Here is an 18994-nt window from a genome sequence, read left to right as displayed (position 1 = left end):
GTAGTCCCTGGTGGTATGATATTTTGAAAGATTTTGAAATTCCCGCTCATACGGATAAAAACAAAACTACAAGTTCAAATAGTTCAAAATACTATCAACAAATGTCAGAAGGCTACTAAAAGCGACGTACTTCAGAAATGCGACACCCGCAGCGAGTGGAAGTATGAACTCGCAATAATGCGACTTCCGCAGAGCAAGGCACCTGGCGTGCTGTGCATAAAATTGACGACCGCAGCGAAAGAGTTAAGATCATTCACAAGCGGGCAGACCGTGTAAGTATAAAAATATAACAGCACATACTCATTATCTAGCTTATGCGTAGTTAAGAATGTCAAATAGATAAAGAATTGAATATATATTAAATAACAAAAAAGGACTGTTAAGATTCAGTTGATGAAAAGTAAAGTACTTGATTAATATTTTATGCATACTACCATTAGGAGTCTGCATAAATCGTCTTTTACATTGTTCTTCAATGCCAATAAGTTTGACAGAAATAAATAACCATCGATTGTACAACAAATGCTGAAGAAGTATATTTTCATTATTTAATTTTAGTTCTTGCATCTTTAGGGAGGGGAGGAAGGAGGTTTAGAAGAAAAGAAACCCTACATTTTCACTAAAGAACAATTGAAACAAAATGATTATTCACCCTTTCAACTAGCTGAGATTCAACGTCTAACTTGACTTCCTCAGCCTCCTCCAGCTTCTCTGGCAAGTCTCCCACACTTGTCACTTGGCTAATTTGCTCCAGCTCCTTCGCCATGTCGGCCAAGTTCTTTGTTGCCTGCTTGCAGCTCTTCACTGCCGCCTGGAAGGAACAGATAAATTAAATGCATTAAATTAAAAACATGCATTATTTTCACACAGCAGAAAATAGTACGGCTAGTTTGATTTAAAAAAAACAAAAACTTTTTATTTCCCATGATTCACATCAAAAGATTTCCTTGAGATTGATTGATTGATTTTTATACAGCATGTTCCTCTTAGAGGGATCGAGAAATAAATGCTCACAGCTTGAAAACAGAGGAACATATTATGATTGTCATTTTACAAGATACAAAAACTCTCCTACTTTATACACCAATAGTGAACACACATGCTTGCACATGTGAGCCAATGTGTAATGTGGGAACAAGCCTGGCAGTATTCAGTAGAGCAACAGACACACGACGTGAAGGTAAGAATGTGGACCATTTAGATGTCTGCAGGGCAACTCAAGGTGCACACGTTGAGTTGCACTGATAATTTTCGTAAACTCGAGTTTCTACATCAAGGTGTGTTAATAAACATTATTTACACTTCAAATTATCAATTATTTCCCGATCCCTCCAAGTGGAACATGCTGTATTACAGGTACATCACCACATAGGATGTTTTTGGCCATCACACAATACGGGGATAAGCCCCTTAACGAAAACAAAACTCATAACAAGGATATAAAATATGTCTGTTAAATCCTTAAAATGGACTAAAACTACATTTGTCTCCAATGATAAAAGCTCTACACCCTGGGCTGTAAAAGGGAATTCATTATAGAATAGGACAAACACAGGACAACATGACCCTGCAGAGGATTATACTTGTCTGTGGGACCAGGTGTCAGAGCCTTGTTGGTTTGCAACACTACAATTACCAGTGTGTACATGGAAGCGAGGTTGACTTCTGAGTGTCGTCTCTTACATGTTCAATTTCCTTCAGGCATCCTGTAGCAGATTTCATGTCTCATTTTTGATACTGAACTGTGCATGTGCAGGAAATATCAAGCATCTGCTACCTAACCTATTCTCAAGATCATACTGCTATCTACAAACAACTTTCATAACTAAACCTCCTTTGTTAGCTATTTCAAACTATTGGTGACCCTATGCACCCACTTTCCATGTACGCATCCTATTTCACTTAGCGTAAGAATGAGCATTCACTTACATTGTAATCCTGCAGCTTTTGCCTGGCTTGAGTTAAATTACTCAGTTGCAAAGGCTCCTTCAATAACGTCTGCTTCTCGTCGGCCCACGTCTTCACAGCCTGGTACAGCTGCATAAACTTCTGCCAAGAGTCGAGAGTATCTCCAACCTGCAAGAAGGAAAGCGTTACATTCATACTTATATATGTGGTCAGCAGTGTCCGGTTATGTAATGAGGTTTACTAATATTTAATGCATTTAATAACGTGCGATGTGGAATCAAACACAAATTATGAACATTGTTTCTTTCCATGGACATGCTCATGGACGTCCACAGGGTTTTTTCCAGGGAGGGGCAAGGAAGGTATTTTTTTCCAGGGGGCAAACAAGGCACATTTTCTGCAAAAATATTGTTGTTCCCTCAAAACAACATTGCTTAAATTTGAATTTATCATATTCGTGCAACAATTAATACGTATTATTGTGGCTGAAATGAAACTTTGTGCTTGCATGACCAGGCCTGTAGCTAGACCTGATCTCCAGGGTGCCTCTACCTATAAACCAAGTCCATTTTTCAAAAGTTTCACACTATTAAATGAATATAAATTATGTGTAGCTGCATGTGTGTGTGGGTGGGGGGGGGGAAGTACATTAAGTTCACATAACTCACAGAAAATTTAGAAATATCATACAAATTTGTAGAGTTCTTTTCAATATCCTGCACACACCCTTTTTTCCACTTATATCTAAGCCTGAGAGGATATTCTAATTACTTCCTGCTACTTAAACATCAGCTCATAAACAATACAAAACAATGTCATTGTTGCTCTTCATGTTCCATGAATTTATCCTTCCTTGATTGATTAAAATTGGTGGGTGCGTTGGCACATATGGTCATTATACGGGGAAATATCTCCTTACCTAAAATACAGTATGCACCAAAATATATAGTACTGAAATAAAAAGATGAACATTACCTTGTTTCTCCTGAAAGAAACTAACATAGCCACTGTTAGCGTGTTGATTTACCACATATGCGTAATATAAGTGTTCGAAGCATGCACCGCTGAGAAGCCGTGCGGCTGTAGTTATGCCCCATCGATATACACATTCAAGATGCGCGAGTTTCAGTACTGTAAATTTTGGTGCAACCCGTATTAAAACAAGGAGTGTAAGAACCCCTTGAGAGAGGTCCAAGTGTGAGAATTAATCCTTCATGAAGTTATGAGCTTACTCGTCAGTGCAAACAAATTTTACAAAATAGTCTTGCCTAATGTTAGGGTTGGCTGATGGCAGATTCAGTGCCAGCGAGGCCCCACCTGGTACCTGCATGGCTACAGCGGCGTATACTCTGGGTCATCTAGGTAATCGCAGATGACCCGGTTATATTTCTTTCTTTTTTTAAAAATATATATATATATCTACATTCCTTCCCAATATTCTTCCAAACCAATTTCGATGCATACATTTCTTTGCTTCCAGCACGCGAATGCTTCCAACAGTTTGCCGCTGAATGTCCGGGAACCTTTCTCCAGCCAGTGGAATGACGTTAAGGAATCTCACCCTGACGTAATTCAACCCGCATCCCTTACAACCCTTGGCGAGGAGGGAGGAGAGAGGAAATAGGGGAGGAAACACTGCTTCTCAGGCGCGGTGATTCCGTGGCCAGGGTAACCTCCTTCTTGTGAGAGTCCACAAGTCTTTTGTACTTGATACAGAGTCTGATGAAGACCTTGCTAGAAGGTTGAAACGTTACGTTTTAGTTTATGTTTTTAATAAAATAAATTACTGCCTTGGTCAGCATATTTAGTTTTTCATAGAAGCTGTGTTTTTTATGGCAGGGAAATTTCTCAGGAACGGGAATTTTGGGTTCACAAATTGTCTTCTGTAAGGGAAATAGGGAAAACATACCCGGTAGAGTGCAAAGAACAGGAAAATATGAATAACATGGGAAAACCAATTCTACGCTAATTTTCAATTTACATTTGCTTCTGTCTTGCTGATGTCTGAACATAAATTTATCAAAAGGAAAAAGCTTAAATATTGAAGATGAAGCAAACTAAATTAAAATTCAAATCTTAAGCAATTAAAGCACATATATGTTGACTCCCCCCATTCTTGTATTTACAAAAATAGTGATTGTTTCTTCTCTCTAATCTTCAAAAGCAGCGAGAATACTTCTTTCACGGAACTGAATATTTTTTTAAAGGGAAAGATATCAGAAATAAATTATATATATATATATATTAGTTAATTTAAGTTGCTATATTCCGCCTCTTTAGATTAATAGTGATGAAGATGAACGAATTAAACATAAAAGGAACAAACACATCAGGCACGTAGCCAGGTGGAGAACTCGGGGGGATGAAACCCCCATCCCCGAAATCCTACAAATATCTAATTTAAAAGGTGTATAGTGGTAATTAATTTTACTTCATTAGCAGGATTAAACACCTTGCATAATACGTTGTAATAATCTGAGATTCATCTTCAGGACTTCTAACCCCACTGTTTCAACTTTATGTGGCGGCTGCTAATAAGGGATGATCCCCACCCCCACCCCGAAATAAAATTCTGGCTCTGGCCTGCAATGATTCGAACTTTTAAAACCTGTCATTGCAGGTAATTTCGAGCTAGGAAAGGGATTTTTTTTTATCATTCATAGGGAATTTCATTCTGAGCCAGGAACACAACAACAGAAGTTTGGCACGTGAATCTGAATGCGTGTAGTCGTTGGCTTTGTGCTGTGCTTCAAGTTTATTATTTATTTAGGTGATAGTGTTTGTCGTGATAGTGCTGTGTTAAAGGATAATGGATGTGATACAAATTTTGCTGGTGAAACCTTTTGGAACAAGATCTTTTCAGGAGAAGTTGCAAATTGTTAATACAGGTAGGCCAGTGCCATCGCTTGAACTTATTTCTACACACAAAGACAAAAATCGGGAATTTGTGAGGCATTTTCGCAAGCAAATTATGACAAAACACCATGGTTGACAGGAAGTATAAGATAAGTATAAGTGTTAATAAGCTTTTTTGTTGGCCGTGCTTACTTTTCAGGGCTGAAAAGAATGTATGGACGCGTGGCGGATACTCTAATCTAAACAAACTTTGCAACGCATGTGCCAAACATGAAAAATCAAAAAGTCACATAACTTCCTTTGTTAAAGCTGCAATCTTTCGCACAGACAAACAGCGTGCTTTGGATGAGGTACGGCACAAGTAATCGGGCCCTGGAGTAAGTTGAACTTTTCACTTAAATTAATATTGCGGGTTTTTATTTCACTAGTGCACGTCTTTTATTTTATATTTCACAGGTTTTTTTTATGGCTATAATACTGTCTTGTTTTATTATTTGAAATTCTACACGTATATTAAACTGCAATAACGAGAATTAATTGATTGTGGTCGTAGCAATAAGACAAACATTCCCACACAATATTCCTAAATCCAATATGGATCCTGACATAAATTGCACGGAAACGTTTGGAGTTTGAGGATCAAGGGTCGGAGATTACCCACTCGTTAGAACCAGCATACGCCACTGCATGGCTATGGCCCTGTGCACAACATTATCATTTTAAATTATATGTACAATGAAGTTAAGCAATTACAAAAAAAATGTATTATTCAAAAAGTACTGCTTACACAAAAACTAGATATACACCATGATAAAAAAACAACTTTAAATGCTTCTCTTTCACAATACATAAACATGGTTCATTTGCTGTCACGTGTAACTGATCCTCAACTTCTTCTAAAACATGTTAAAAAAAACTGCCACTGACCTGGTGTTTCTTCTCCTCCAGCCAGGACTTCACCTGCTGCAGCTGCTCTGAGAGAGTGACGATCGTGCTCTGGATGAGCTCCCTCTCGTTCTCATCTTGCGTCTTTTCACAGATCATGTTTCCATTCTTTGTTACTCGCTCCATTTTGTCACAGATTCCTCCAATTTCAGATTGAATTTGCTGCAAGCAGAAAGGAAAAAGAAAAAGACAATGAATACACAGCTGGACATTGCAACATCTCATTTCATTTTTATTAATAGTGCCTCCCCAATGGCACAGTGTTAGCATCATCTCCTTGCAATCAAGGGGGTGTCAGCTTCGATACCCAGTGGGGGCACATAGTGGTTTGGGTCCAACTCTAAACTGTAGGTCCAGTCCCGATTAGCCTATCATGCATAAAGTGAACTTTAAAAGAAACTACTCAATTTTTTTATTACTTTTGCATTACTCTCTGCAACTTTTAGCTAATTTTGATGACACTGGTGTTTAAGTGAAATTGAAGAAGAGACTTACAAAGAAACTGCCGTCTCCAAATCAGAGCTTAAACCCAGAAATTTCAGTGGTGAGGTTGTGATCAGGTACTCAACACACTTGGTCACTGTTGCAAGTTGTTCTCATTACCTGCAATCTTACTGTTAAACCGATGCATCAACAATTCCATCTGCCAAACATATAGTTACGGGTTATTTCAATATGTCAGTGTGTCTTCATCACATCGAGAGGCACATAAAAATGGATTGATATGGCTTCTATTACTTCGCTTTTATGCCACTTTTTGGCTAAGCGTCTAGATGAAGATGGTATGATGAAATTGATGAAGTACAAAGAACACCCAAGCCCTGACTGGGACTCCTGTGTAAACCACTCTGCAGCAGAGGTCGACTGACACATAATAAAAAAAAAAAGACTTTCGAAATGAATCACGAAGTTTTATTGCACTCTACTCTCGGCTCAGAAAAAGAGTCTACCAGTATGAGATTCTCGACCAACAGAATTACTAGCTCTCTCAAAACTATGACATCCATTTATTGCTGTAAATATCTTCTGAACAGCTCCGCAATGCAAGAACTCACCTGCAGATACTCCTTCAACTGTTGCGGTTCCACACTCCTATCCTGGACTTTTATCTCAGCTTGTTGGATCCATGCCTGAACATCCTCCACATCTTTTGTGTATTCATATCTCACTGTTCGCGCACGTTTGAACTCTCTATCTTTCTCATCCATTGCTGCGGACACTGTTTCAGACAACAATTCTAAAGCTGACAACTGTAAAGTGAAGATAAAGAATTAGTTTTCATATAGTGCAACTTCCATACCATATTAGAAAAATACATCTGCAGAATACATAATTCAAGGCTATAATTTACCTATGTCAGAATCCAAAAGGAGCATCAAGAAGTTTTGATCAAAAAGCAACATTGTTCTCTAAAAACTAAACTCCATGATCAACAGCCCTCAAAGGGTCAAGGCCTGCCAGAGCAGCCTTTCTATTGGTCGGTGCATCCGTCGCTGCTGTTTTCTGGTACTCAAGACTGAAGTCTCATACTTCCTCTATCAAGTAGCTTCCCAATTGTCCTCAAGATGCTGGCTCAAACCCCCAAAATTTTGGGGCTCCCACCGGGAATCGAACATGGGACCACTTGCACCAAAAGTGAGAGTGTTAACCATTTGGCCAGGCAGGAGCCCTAACATTGTTCTCTGGGCAGGGAAAATGAATCCTATTTAATATGAACGTGGCTGGCAAAGAAATCTAAACATCAAATTAATCTGATATCCTTTTAGAGCAATTTATAATCTGGATTTCTGTAAGCCACCTAAAAACAGCTGAATACAATATTATTCAGATTTAGGCATCCCTTCTGTTTACAAAAACTAGAAATCATATCACATCACAAATCAAGTAGCATGGTCATCTTACATCAACTTACAGATGATCATGTTGCAGTATGATATATGGGAGCTATGTGTTAAAAATAAATACAGATACAACAAAATGTATCTATATAGCTTCATCAATACCAAAACTGAAAAAGGGAATTTATGTATTTATTCTTACCCATACATATAATATTTCCATGTGTCTTCTGTGAAAAATTACTTAATTCGTCTATGATTTCAGCAACTACATGTCACCATTCCCAAACCTTTGCTCGACATTATTTTACAAGCATTGAAGCATTGCAAAATATTTGACCATTTTTGCCCATAGTCTTGTTTTTTTATTTCAGACTGGTTCACCAGATGTCACTTATACATATCTTGGTAGTCTTTTGTTATAAATTTGTGACTTTCTTTAAAATTTAATTTATAATATTTCGTATCATAAATATTAATGTTACATTAAATAATAATATATATTTGTGTAATATGAGAGTTCGACTGTGTGTCTTCTTTGAATTTAAAGGAATCATATATATTTTTTTAGAAAAAATACATAAGCACAGAAAAATTCTACTTACTTGCTGACTGATATCTGTTGGCACTAACTGTTGGGCTGATATGTATTTACTCTTTGTGTCAGAATTCAAAGACTTTGCTTGGCTGACCAAGGATTCCACTCGGACTCTCAGTTCCTGAAAACAGATTAACAGATGTTAATATGCACACAACTGCAAAATAGTTTGATTCATCTTATTGGGTGCCTGACTTTCTAGTGTGGAGAGTCACATCGTCAAATAAAACTCTATTTAGATATTCACATTGTTATTATGAGACCCAACCAAGATAAAATAAACGAAGTGTAAATACAGTGCAGCCTCATCTTTATGTTCTTCGGGGAACCAACATAAAAAAAACAACAACTTCAAAAGTGAGAAAATGCAAAATCTGGGAAAACATTGTAACATTATTGGCACCAAGAGAATTCAATGTGTAAAGCTAAAAATGTAAACTCAGGATTCCACTGCATTGGAGTAAAAATAAATACACAAATTGAAATGCTGCATTGAAAATGTGTTAATGTCTCTATTACATTTCACAACATAATATAATAATAATTACAAATTTTTAACTAATTAACAGTACAATGAGGTAATAGTAAATATGGAAAAATACTATTATACAGCAGACCTCCGTGATTCGAGACTTGGTAAACCTCTCTCCTAAACCACGTATCTTGGATTCAAATCTAGTAAGGGTTCTCATCATAATCATCATTATCTATACACTTCCAATGTATGTTATCATCCAGCTTTCCAATTACATTTTGACACGATGGGTAGTGGCCTGTAGCCATAGTAGCTGCTGTTGAAACAAAAAAATCTACAGATGCATGCTTTAACCAGGAAGTATGCTCATAATGGGGTGGTGAGACTTAACGTTATGTAATATACTTTCTGTGCCAGGACACCATGAGAAGTTACTACAATGGTGTTTTCATTTTATTAAAATACACTTCAACTTTTTACTTGAAATTTCAAATAAACATGGTCTGATGTTACGAACAGGATATTTAAAATACTTTGGATTACTTTATAAAACAAAGTTATTTTTATTATCTGGAGTTCAATTAATCAAGAGAACTAAAAAGTTCTGTTGAGGAGAACAATTATCAAAGTCTACTTTTACTAAAAGCACGCAGTTTTTAATTTGAAATTGACACAACTCCCAAATTGAGCAATGAAATAGAAGGGAATTAATAATTTGATCCTTGAAAAGCTGAACTTATGGATGAGTCAGACATTTTAAATCTTTCTCTCTACATACTGGCAGGGCCATGGTGTCTTGTCAGTAGGGCATCCGACTGTTACGTGAGAGACCTGGGTTTGATTCCCATGGTGGTTGATCTTAAGTTGGGATTTTTCTGGCCTTGTTCATAAAGCGGCTCTGGGGTTCACCCAGCCTGAATGAAATGGGTAGCTGGGAGAAACCCTGGGGGTAAATGCTACCAGAGCATGGTGCTGATCACATCACCTCCAAGATGGCAGAGATCGATAGAATGTGTGGAACCCTACCCCCTTGTTGGCCAGTCTTTCATCGTTATTTCCCCCAACAACTTAATCATAGTTCTCCAACAAGCACTTGCATGTACACTGCATGCTGAACTTTAAAAAAATAAGACAAAACCTTACCTGTAATGTTTTCTCAACTTTGTCCTGATTTTCATCAAACACGTGTGTGTTGAGCACTTCTGTGTGAATCGACTGCAGCTCCTTCTCTAGTTTCCTGCTGCTTTCTTGCAAGAGATCAAGGGTCTTGATCTCGTCTGTCACCTTGTTCAGTTTGCTCTTCAGAGATTCAATGAGCCTGGAAGGAACAGAAAGACAATTGCATTAAAAAATGCCGACAACAACAATACTGTACACAATGTTTTGAATTTATATAGTTTTGTGTCACATCCACGTTCTGCACAGATCAGCCAATTGAGACTGGGCTTGCAATTTAAAGTGGGATCCGAACCACTATATACATCCACTGGATTCAACTAAAAGATTCATTATAGTCTCTGAGTGGGTACTGGAAAGCCTAGCAAAATTGGGCAGTATCCCCATCTCCTTCATCAATACAAGTTCATATATTTATTGAAGATTAGGCACACACAGGAGGTGTACTAAGTGTGTGCCTAATCTTCAATAATTAACATCTCTACGCTGGGAGGAACCAGGCAACGTCGAAGTCTACTGCGTTTCAAAGGCAACAGACCCCGTTGCAGTAGCACTGGCAGAGACAATTACACGCAGGTAAAACAGAGACAGTGAAGAATCAGGCGAGGCCAGGCCGGCTCGGTAGCTCAGTGGCAGAACAATGGCACAGTATGCCAGAGACGCAGGTTCGAGTCCTGGTCGAGTCTGCATTTTTCGCTGAAAAATTTCTACTAAGTTCATATCTGTCTTGATTTTTTCACAATTAATGGTAAAACATGTTTCATCATTTTGAATTACTCCTGCCTTTGCCTCTATAATGTTCAAAACAAATGAGGGTTGGAACGAAGTGTTGGAATACATGGGTGGACTCGTGGGTTTGTTTGATAAAATTAGGGTGGATGTTTCAGCACCTGGGCTATTTACACCCTTCTGTACGCACGGGAAAGGTCCTTATAAAAAATAACGCCAGGCTAAGAAAAAAAGTTAAAAATAATTTGAATGGAAATAACACCACAGGCGTTTGTAGGCTACAAAGGACAAACACGGAAACCCATTAAAATGGCATCGATACTAAAAACCTTGTCGATGACGGAAGACTGGTCCCCCAGCAGAGAGGACAGATTCCGTGGGAGGTGGGCTCGTGGGACATGCGGCAATGTGGAGAAGGAAGATGTTGCATTTGTGTTTGGGAAGATGGGTGGGCTGTGGAATCTCTATACATGGCTTTTAAGTTCACATTGTTTTCTGCAAGTCCACAAGATGTTAAGATTTGTCGAGTTATATCATTTTCATCTTTACTTAGTACTTTCCTTGTTGCAATTTATAGCTATTACATTTGGTTCCTGGGATTTTTCATTAGTAACATAGTCCATTAGAATCAAAGACTTCGGTATTGTTTTTTAAGTACTAAGAACACAGCAAAATAAAAACACAAATGAGAACCTACACAATGTCAACCTCCTTGTGATACTTTGCAGTGTTCGGAAACAACACATCCCTTTTTTGATAAATTTTAACTGTTAAAAGTAAGTAGCTCTAACAGACTTACTTTTCTTGCAACAAAAGTAACGTTATGAACGGTTCATTTACAACAAACTGTTAACTTGAAAATTTGTAACATGAGTACAGGCAATGTTGCTTCCAACTATGTGCCTTCCCTGGATGATAAGGTGAAATGGTTTTCGTGCAATTGTCTAAGGCAGTGGTACTCAAACTGTTGTACGTGTACCCCGAACGACTTGAAGTTGGTACGCGATCAGTTCGGAAGAGAAATGTCGAAAATACTCACACGACAAAATTTTTGCTGCCAGTGTGTAGAGAAATACTTGATTGTTTCAGACTTCATAGATTTTTCTTCTCTATGTTTCATATGTTTTGATACAAAATAATCGTTCAGAATCTACAGAGCATTCCCTGACATTCGCTACGAGACTCGGCGTCAAGCGGTCCGGCGTCAGCGCTTGTCTTTCCCGGTAAACGGGGTCCGCGACAGTCGCTAGAGTCGGCTATTACAGTTTTCATATTGTGTACTAACCTTGACTACAGAACGTGTTGAAAATGATGTTCCTCTGCTGCAATACATTCCTGGCATCTCCCAAGGAAATTGGCATTTACACGTGCAAGTTCGTCTACTGTAATTCTCCCGATTTCTCGTACAATACTCTCTTTTAACTCACCGACGGTGTGCGGGGGGATACTTTATTTTTTAGATTTACACATAAATAAAAATTCACACGACTCGCATTATCTCTAGGCTGTAATTCATGCACTATTGTCCCTCTGTAGGGCTTAAATTTTAAGAATTTTAGCGGCTCTAAATGCTGTGGTTTTTGAAACACCAGTCTTTTGTGAGAGGCGGCGGATATATTTCCGAGGAGACTGTTCTAACCTTTGTCCTATCTCATCGAGTTTTTCCTCAGTAAGCACACGTGGGTTTTTCTTTCCACTTTTATTCAGAACTTACCCTGTTACTCTAAACTTTTTTACGAGGTTTAATATAGTGGTCCTATGTGGAACGGGAACACCAGGAAATTTCGTTGCAAAACGTCGTCGCACTTCTCCAAAAAAAACTCTTTCCGAAGTAACACTCGACAAGATAAATCCATTGTTGTAATGTAAACTTTTGTGGTGCCATATTAAGCCACAATCTTCAACACACGGACACGACGCAACCCAACTTCCGGGGGAGGATTATACTGGCGTCAGTCTGCAACGTCAACAGAAAGGGAAAGAGAGCGAAGGCAGGGAGAGCGAAAAGAACAGACTGTATCGTGCGACTGGCGCGAACCCCGTTCACCGGGAAAGACAAGCGCTGACGCCGGGCCGCTTGCCGCCGAGTCTCGTAGCGAATGTGAAGGAAAGCTCTGTATAAGAGACTAAATTTGGAGTCGAATTTTCGCCTGAAATTTTCAAGTACACAACCAGACATCAAGAAACTGCTGGGCGGGAGTTCTTCGGCTGCCATGTGGGCACCTGGTTTTTAGCGTTTAGTTTTGAATACGAGTATTTTTTTAGAATGTTTAACCTGGATAGGGATTTTTACGATTTTAAGAACTAGGATTTTTAAGTGGTTTTTACCAATTCCTTTAACCATATTCCTATTTAACACTATTTCACGTGACACCATGTTCGGTGTCTAGATATCTAGTTACACCTGAAGAAGGAGGAAGTATTTACCTCCGAAACGTCGTCCGGATTAACATACACTCACTCACATAAGTTTGAAAAGTTTTAATACTATTTTACGTATTTATTTTGTATTGAATAGTGAGTAATACGCACTTCCTCATCATGGTATAGGGTACAATGAGAGAAAGGTTTGAGAATCACTGGTCTAAGGGAAGGGAGCAAGAAGGCTTTGTTGCACGCTAAATTTGTCATTTCTAATTACACGTGAAAACTTCATCATTTTGAGTGGATTGCTGCATTCACTGCAAATGTGGTAGTCTAGCCAAAAAGAAATCATTGTTTCATAAGAGAATAAGGTATATGCAATGAAATGATTGATAGTTCACGCAAAGCTAACTCCTTGTCCCATCATTTTATATGAAGACTTACATCTTTATTTTATTACAATTAACGATGAGTGAGTGTGTCTAATATGTTTGCCAGTTACTTATCAAAAATGAATAAGCACAACTTACTTACTTACTAAAATAAGTAAGTAAAAAGTTACTTTCCAAAGATTAATACTTTGTTACTGAACAAAACTCAACATTTCCTATTCTTCCCAAAAGCATCACAACACTTGGCATGGTTCACTGCTTCCCATCAAGCAAGTGATTGTGTGTGGATGGAGTGGAGGAAAGTAGGAAGATAGCAGAGTAAAAGAAAGTAAGTGATGTTGCAGCTAAATTGGTCACACAGGCTGCCTGATTGGCACAATCCCAAACTATTTTCTGGAGTATTTCCGGATGGTATTAAGTGGATGCATTGCAACCGTCTGGCTAAAAGTGGACAATGTTTGTCAGACGTTACATTTTTGTCTTTTGTGTTCCGTAGCATTAAAAATAGGATTACGTTAGGCTTATACCAGAGTTTGGGAGTTAAGAGCTACAAGTAACAGTTATATCTTTTTTGAAATGGTAACTGTAATTTACTTACTTTTTGAAATGGTTAACTGCAACCATGGACGTGAGGAAGGTGGGGCAAGGGGGGGGGGGGTGTTCCCCCCTTTGAATTGAAAGTCAACCAAAAAGTACATATTTCGCACATATAATTTCATTTCATTCATAGTAGTATCCGTTAAATATTGCAAGGGCGTTGCAGGACTACGATAACTTCAAACTGAAGCAGTGTTTTTTGAGGGGACAATACTATTATGGGGGAAATATGCCACTTTTGTCCCCACTCCTGAAAAAAAATCACCTTGCTTGCTCCTCCCTGGAAATAAAATCCTGCGGACGTCCTTGATTGCAACTGTTACATTTTAATATAACAAGTAACGAGTTGTAACATAGTAGTAAAGGGAGATGGTCCCCCCCCCTGGCCCCTTACTGACGCCCAAAATGAACAAATTTTCAATGAATACAGGTGTTGGAAACATCACTTATCTTCTCTGAGAGATTTATTACTGGCTGACGATGGAATCCAGCAACATTTAGAGTACTACGTACATGCAAAGGGGGGAAACCAGGGAATTTCCCATTCTGAATTACTCACCTCTGCATTTCTGAATTATTCCCAATCAGGAAAAGATTCACAGCAACATGATATATTTAGGCCTGGGTATGCTACTGATTGAGTCCATTAAAAAATATATCGAATGTCAAAAAAATAAAGTATCTTAAATCTACATGTTCTTCTTTCGAGGACATGAAAACATCATACAGGGGTTGGTTGAACTACCCAACTTTCCCCGTCTTTTGATTGAGGGTGATGGTATTGCTTGATTTATTGAATGAATTCAAATTGTTGGGTGCATCATCAGTACATTAGGCTATTTTGCACCCTTCAATGTACATGGGGGAAATATCCCCTTATCTAAAATTCTTACTGAAAATGTTAAAACAAGGGGTGTAAAAAGCACCTTGAGAAAAGTTAAATAAAAAGTGTAAGGTTGTAAAGGGATCTGTACAGTCAAGGGCAAAGATAATGGTACGCAAATTGTCCACCGCTATTTTCATTACTTTTTATTCTACAACCTGTGTTGCTTTAAGGAATAAAACTATGTTGGTTCGAAGCAGGCATTGTTCTCTGCTTATTGACGTCATTATTTCAATTCATTGTCATCACATTGTGTAATACAGACCTAATGAAAATGGTGGTGGACAATTTGCCTACTGTTTCTTTCGCCGTTTGGTGTACAAGACAAACACAACACATCAGAGGCGTGGCGTGCATGTAGCCGGTGTTACCGCAGGTAACAGCAAAATGTAAAGAATTAAAAAGTTGTTTCAATAAAATGACAACATTGATAAATACGTTAATGAACACCGTTGCCGTCGAATAGGCAGAAGCGAAGATGGAGGCCGTTCCGCTACCCTGAAGAGGCAACAAGGGAGAAGAGGGCGCCAATGCAAGGAAAGAGCGGGGAAGGACTTTATGGGGTTATTCATATGCCTTTTAAGGGGCCCTGTTGCCGTTCAGACCTACCGGGGCAGCCAGTGTTGTCACATTGGATTGGCAGAAAAGAGCTGAATCCCTCCTAAACTAGGAATGCAATTTCTCTGAAGCAACTAGAGGTAGACTGCAGAGCCAAGGCTGGATTGAACTACAACTGAGACCAGTTAGGTAATGGACGAAAATATAGTTCCTTGGTGTGATTCGTGATCTGGACAAACCTTGATCCAAAATACTAAGTTGGCAACAGTAGTACGTACAGCTGGGTTTCCCTTCCACGAAGGAGCGGAGTTCTGTCGTCTGCTCAGTGCTCACCACACTGACCCGAGAAAAGTGTGGTTCTTCTTCTTCTCCTTCGCAGCTCATTTCAAAGAAACGGAGACAGATGAAGAATTGACAAGGGTCTACCACTATTGTGGTAACTGTCTCATGAGTGGTAGTTCCTTCCAGGAGTGTTTGTGGCTAAATCACTGTGCTGATTGCAAAACAAGAACGAAATGAACAAATATCTAGCTCGAAGACATGTTTTCTTTACCGAAAGGGGGGGGGGAGGTGTAATAACGTCTAGCAGGCATAAATGTCGTACTGATTGATAGCCGGTAACACTTTTCAAAAGTCACGCCACGCCACTGCAACACATTAAAAAGTAAGAATCAACTAAAAACTTCCTCACAGACAGTGGAACAGACCAGCTCTTCGCAAAGAGCTAAAAACATTTAATAAAACACTGTTGCCATCTCCAAACAGGGATGACCGATAAGGAAAGTCAGATTGGCCACCTGTGGATGACGCTGCCCTTAGTGAGGCATAGTGTTGTCCACGGGACGAGACGGGACAGGCTTTTAAAAATTCGAGACGAGCCGAGATTGACCATGTGTCATGAGACAAACTAATATTTTCGAGACGAGACAGCATTTCCACGAGCCTTCCACGAGACGAGACAGGCCAAAGTCTCGTCTCGTGGGCAACACTAGTGAGGCAGGCAAATTTCGAGGCAAAATAACCATCAATTGGGACTTTGTAAAAAAAAATTAGCGGATGTCGAGCAGATTTGGGGGGAGTGATTGTGTGTAAATAAATCGCTGCCTTCTAGCCCTCTGGCGTCAATAATTTTTGAGGCATTATTGTCTTTCTACACTTACAATAGATCTTTTGTTCTTTTGGCAATATTCCAGACCTTGGTTTCCATGTCTCTTTTCATCTCGCCATACTGACACAGGTTTGTGTTAAAAACGGCAGTGTTTAGGTGAACTTCGTTTTTACAGTCAGAGACGGGTTTTGCCAACGCTTTTTCCCAAACACACGTTTCTTATGTGTAGTTAGACTGTGTAAAATTGGAAATTCGGTTATACCTGCCAAGGACTACATCATCGAAGGCAAAACTAGTAGTAAACAAACGTTTGAAATGTGAACTTCTGTACGGCTCCAATATACGCGAAAAAAAAGATTCAAAAATACGATTGCTGGAATCCATTAAAACAAGGAGCAACGATATGCTGGGAATAGGTTAAAATGTGCACTTGCGTAAATTGGATAAAACTTATGACAAATTACGAGTAAATTAAAATTAACGAGTGTGTCAGCGCATGTGGCTATTTCGCACCTTTCACAAATCACGCCATACGGGTACAGAACTGTTCTACAAACCGTACCTAGCTTTAAATAGAGAGTGTAAACGTCCCTTGGAGGAGAGTAAAAAGTGCAAGGCTGTAAAGGGACCTGCAGAGGACGTGTACAGAACATACAAAAGAGTGATTGATTGAATTGAATTAAAATTGGTGTGCGTAGGCTCATATGGCCATTTTGCACCCTTCAATGTATTCGGGAAAATACACCCTTATCTAAAATTCTTACTTAAAGGTTAAAACAAGGGGTGTAAAAAGCCCATTGAGAAAATATAGAACATTAAAAAGATTATGAGACTCTGTCAGAGACGGAACTTCTTATTACTGGTAGGCAGTGGTAGCGTCGTCGCCTTGTAATCAAGGTGTCCCGGGTTCGATACCCGATGGAGGCACTTAGTGGTTCGGATCACACTTTAAACTGTAGGCCCAGTCCCGATTAGCCTTACTGTGCATAAAGTGGACTTAAAACACCAATTCGATCAATTCTCATTACTGGACCTTCAGCTCGTATCGTGGAATGTTTTTCGAGTTTTTGTTTTAAGTCCACTTTATGCACAGTGAGGTAATCGGGACTGGGCCTGCAGTTTAAATGGAATCCGAACCACTATGTGTCTACACCGGGTATTGAACCTGGGACCTCCAAGGCAAGGTGACGATCGAGGAGGCCCTAACCTACCATGGAGAATACAAAGGTGCAAAACATTTGTCTGCGGCTGTAGCCGGTTGGAATGCAAGCATGAAGTCATTCCAGCTGAAAAACCATTTTCTACTTGGAAAAGCACGGTCATTGTTTACAAAGCTGTCCGCGTATTGTTCTTGGTGTTCCAAGTGAGTGGTAGAAGTAATGCCAACTCCTGATTCGTAACTCACCTCTACCCACAATTTGTTTTCAAGATCAGAGAGGGACGACATAATGTATACATTGGCAAGTAGAATATCGAGGTTATCAGAAAATTAATCTTCCTTCGGTCCACATCGCCTAGCTAGCAGACGTACGTATAGAACCAACCATCTGTGCAGTCGTATTTCCATTACGAATCGCCTCCATCGTCAGTCCACAATGACGTCACTCCTAAAGAGGTTCCATCTTCCGCCCACGTTGAGCACGTATGCACCAGGTGTTTATGCCTGTGAATGTAAACACATTTCATAGCGATTAGGGACACGAGGGGTCGAGAGGGTTATATATATATAAAAAAAAACTCTCTCGGGGGAAGAAAACTGAATAAGAGACAAGCGAGAGGGATTTGGCTTCTGTTCGAAGTAAGCATCTATGTTTTTTATGCCACGCCTTGTCCGGGGATGGAACCAAGACCTCCACGATCACGAGCGAACGCCACGAAGGGACCATCACCGCAGACATCCTAAGAGAGAATCAGTTACATTAAGTTAAGTAACAATGTTGAGTTATAATCAGGGGTGGCGCCAGGGAGGGTGCGTTCTTCCGCGCACCCTTTTCAAAACCTATTTTCATCCGAAAATACTACTGCAGTGATTATGTCATGTCGTCATATTGAGCGTCGAATGTTGGAGCTGTATAGAAGTGAGACTGCTATTATTTTTACGTAGTTAAAGTTAGAACCCCTAAAAAATGTAACTGTTAATTCCATATAGTGTTAAATATCTCCTCAAAGTTAAGACCTGGGAATCAACTAGGAACCGTTCACAACAAAGGCGAGGCTGATAGCCACTCAGCTCATCGAATGACAAGAGTTGATTAAAATAAGTGAAATTTGTTATCCCTGTGAAATCTCTCGAAGTTAAAGAAACATTGAATTTTCCTTGGCTTTTCTTACTTCTTGAATGTACTAGTGATAAAAATTTGAGAATTTTCTATTATTTTCCTTCCATAAATGTATTTCCGCCGACTTTTACAGATCGGTGTAGTTGCGCCAACTTTACACTAATAAGCTTTTCTTCGCCGTCCAAAGGCAGGGCTGCTAGTCATATAATTCCCGCAATGAATCCAAGTCTTGGCACGCCACTGCGTCTCAAGACTTTCGGTATCAGCAGAGATGTGTTTACTCCCGAA

At 39.3% G+C, this 18994-nt stretch overlaps 1 protein-coding gene across 16 annotated transcripts in view; it reads right to left on the bottom strand.

Annotated features, from left to right (window-relative positions):
* Positions 1-18994, bottom strand: part of Msp300 (Muscle-specific protein 300 kDa) — a 609326-nt gene that overhangs the window by 142583 nt on the left and 447749 nt on the right. For 14 of the 16 annotated variants that reach the window (XM_083137559.1, XM_083137560.1, XM_083137562.1 and 11 more), the window contains 6 exons: positions 9764-9938; positions 8153-8266; positions 6765-6959; positions 5692-5871; positions 1930-2076; positions 653-811 (listed from right to left, as the gene is read on the bottom strand). In XM_083137559.1, coding sequence (XP_082993685.1) covers positions 653-811; positions 1930-2076; positions 5692-5871; positions 6765-6959; positions 8153-8266; positions 9764-9938 — 970 coding nt within the window. Of the gene's footprint in view, positions 1-652; positions 812-1929; positions 2077-5691; positions 5872-6764; positions 6960-7749; positions 7833-8152; positions 8267-9763; positions 9941-18994 lie in introns of those variants that run through there. The other 2 variants (XM_083137566.1, XM_083137565.1) reach the window with 2 other exon arrangements.

This window comes from Lepisma saccharinum, chromosome 16, assembly GCF_977018435.1.
Source record: "Lepisma saccharinum chromosome 16, izLepSacc3.1, whole genome shotgun sequence".
Taxonomy (NCBI): domain Eukaryota; kingdom Metazoa; phylum Arthropoda; class Insecta; order Zygentoma; family Lepismatidae; genus Lepisma; species Lepisma saccharinum.
This window is presented reverse-complemented; position numbering and strand designations above follow the sequence as displayed.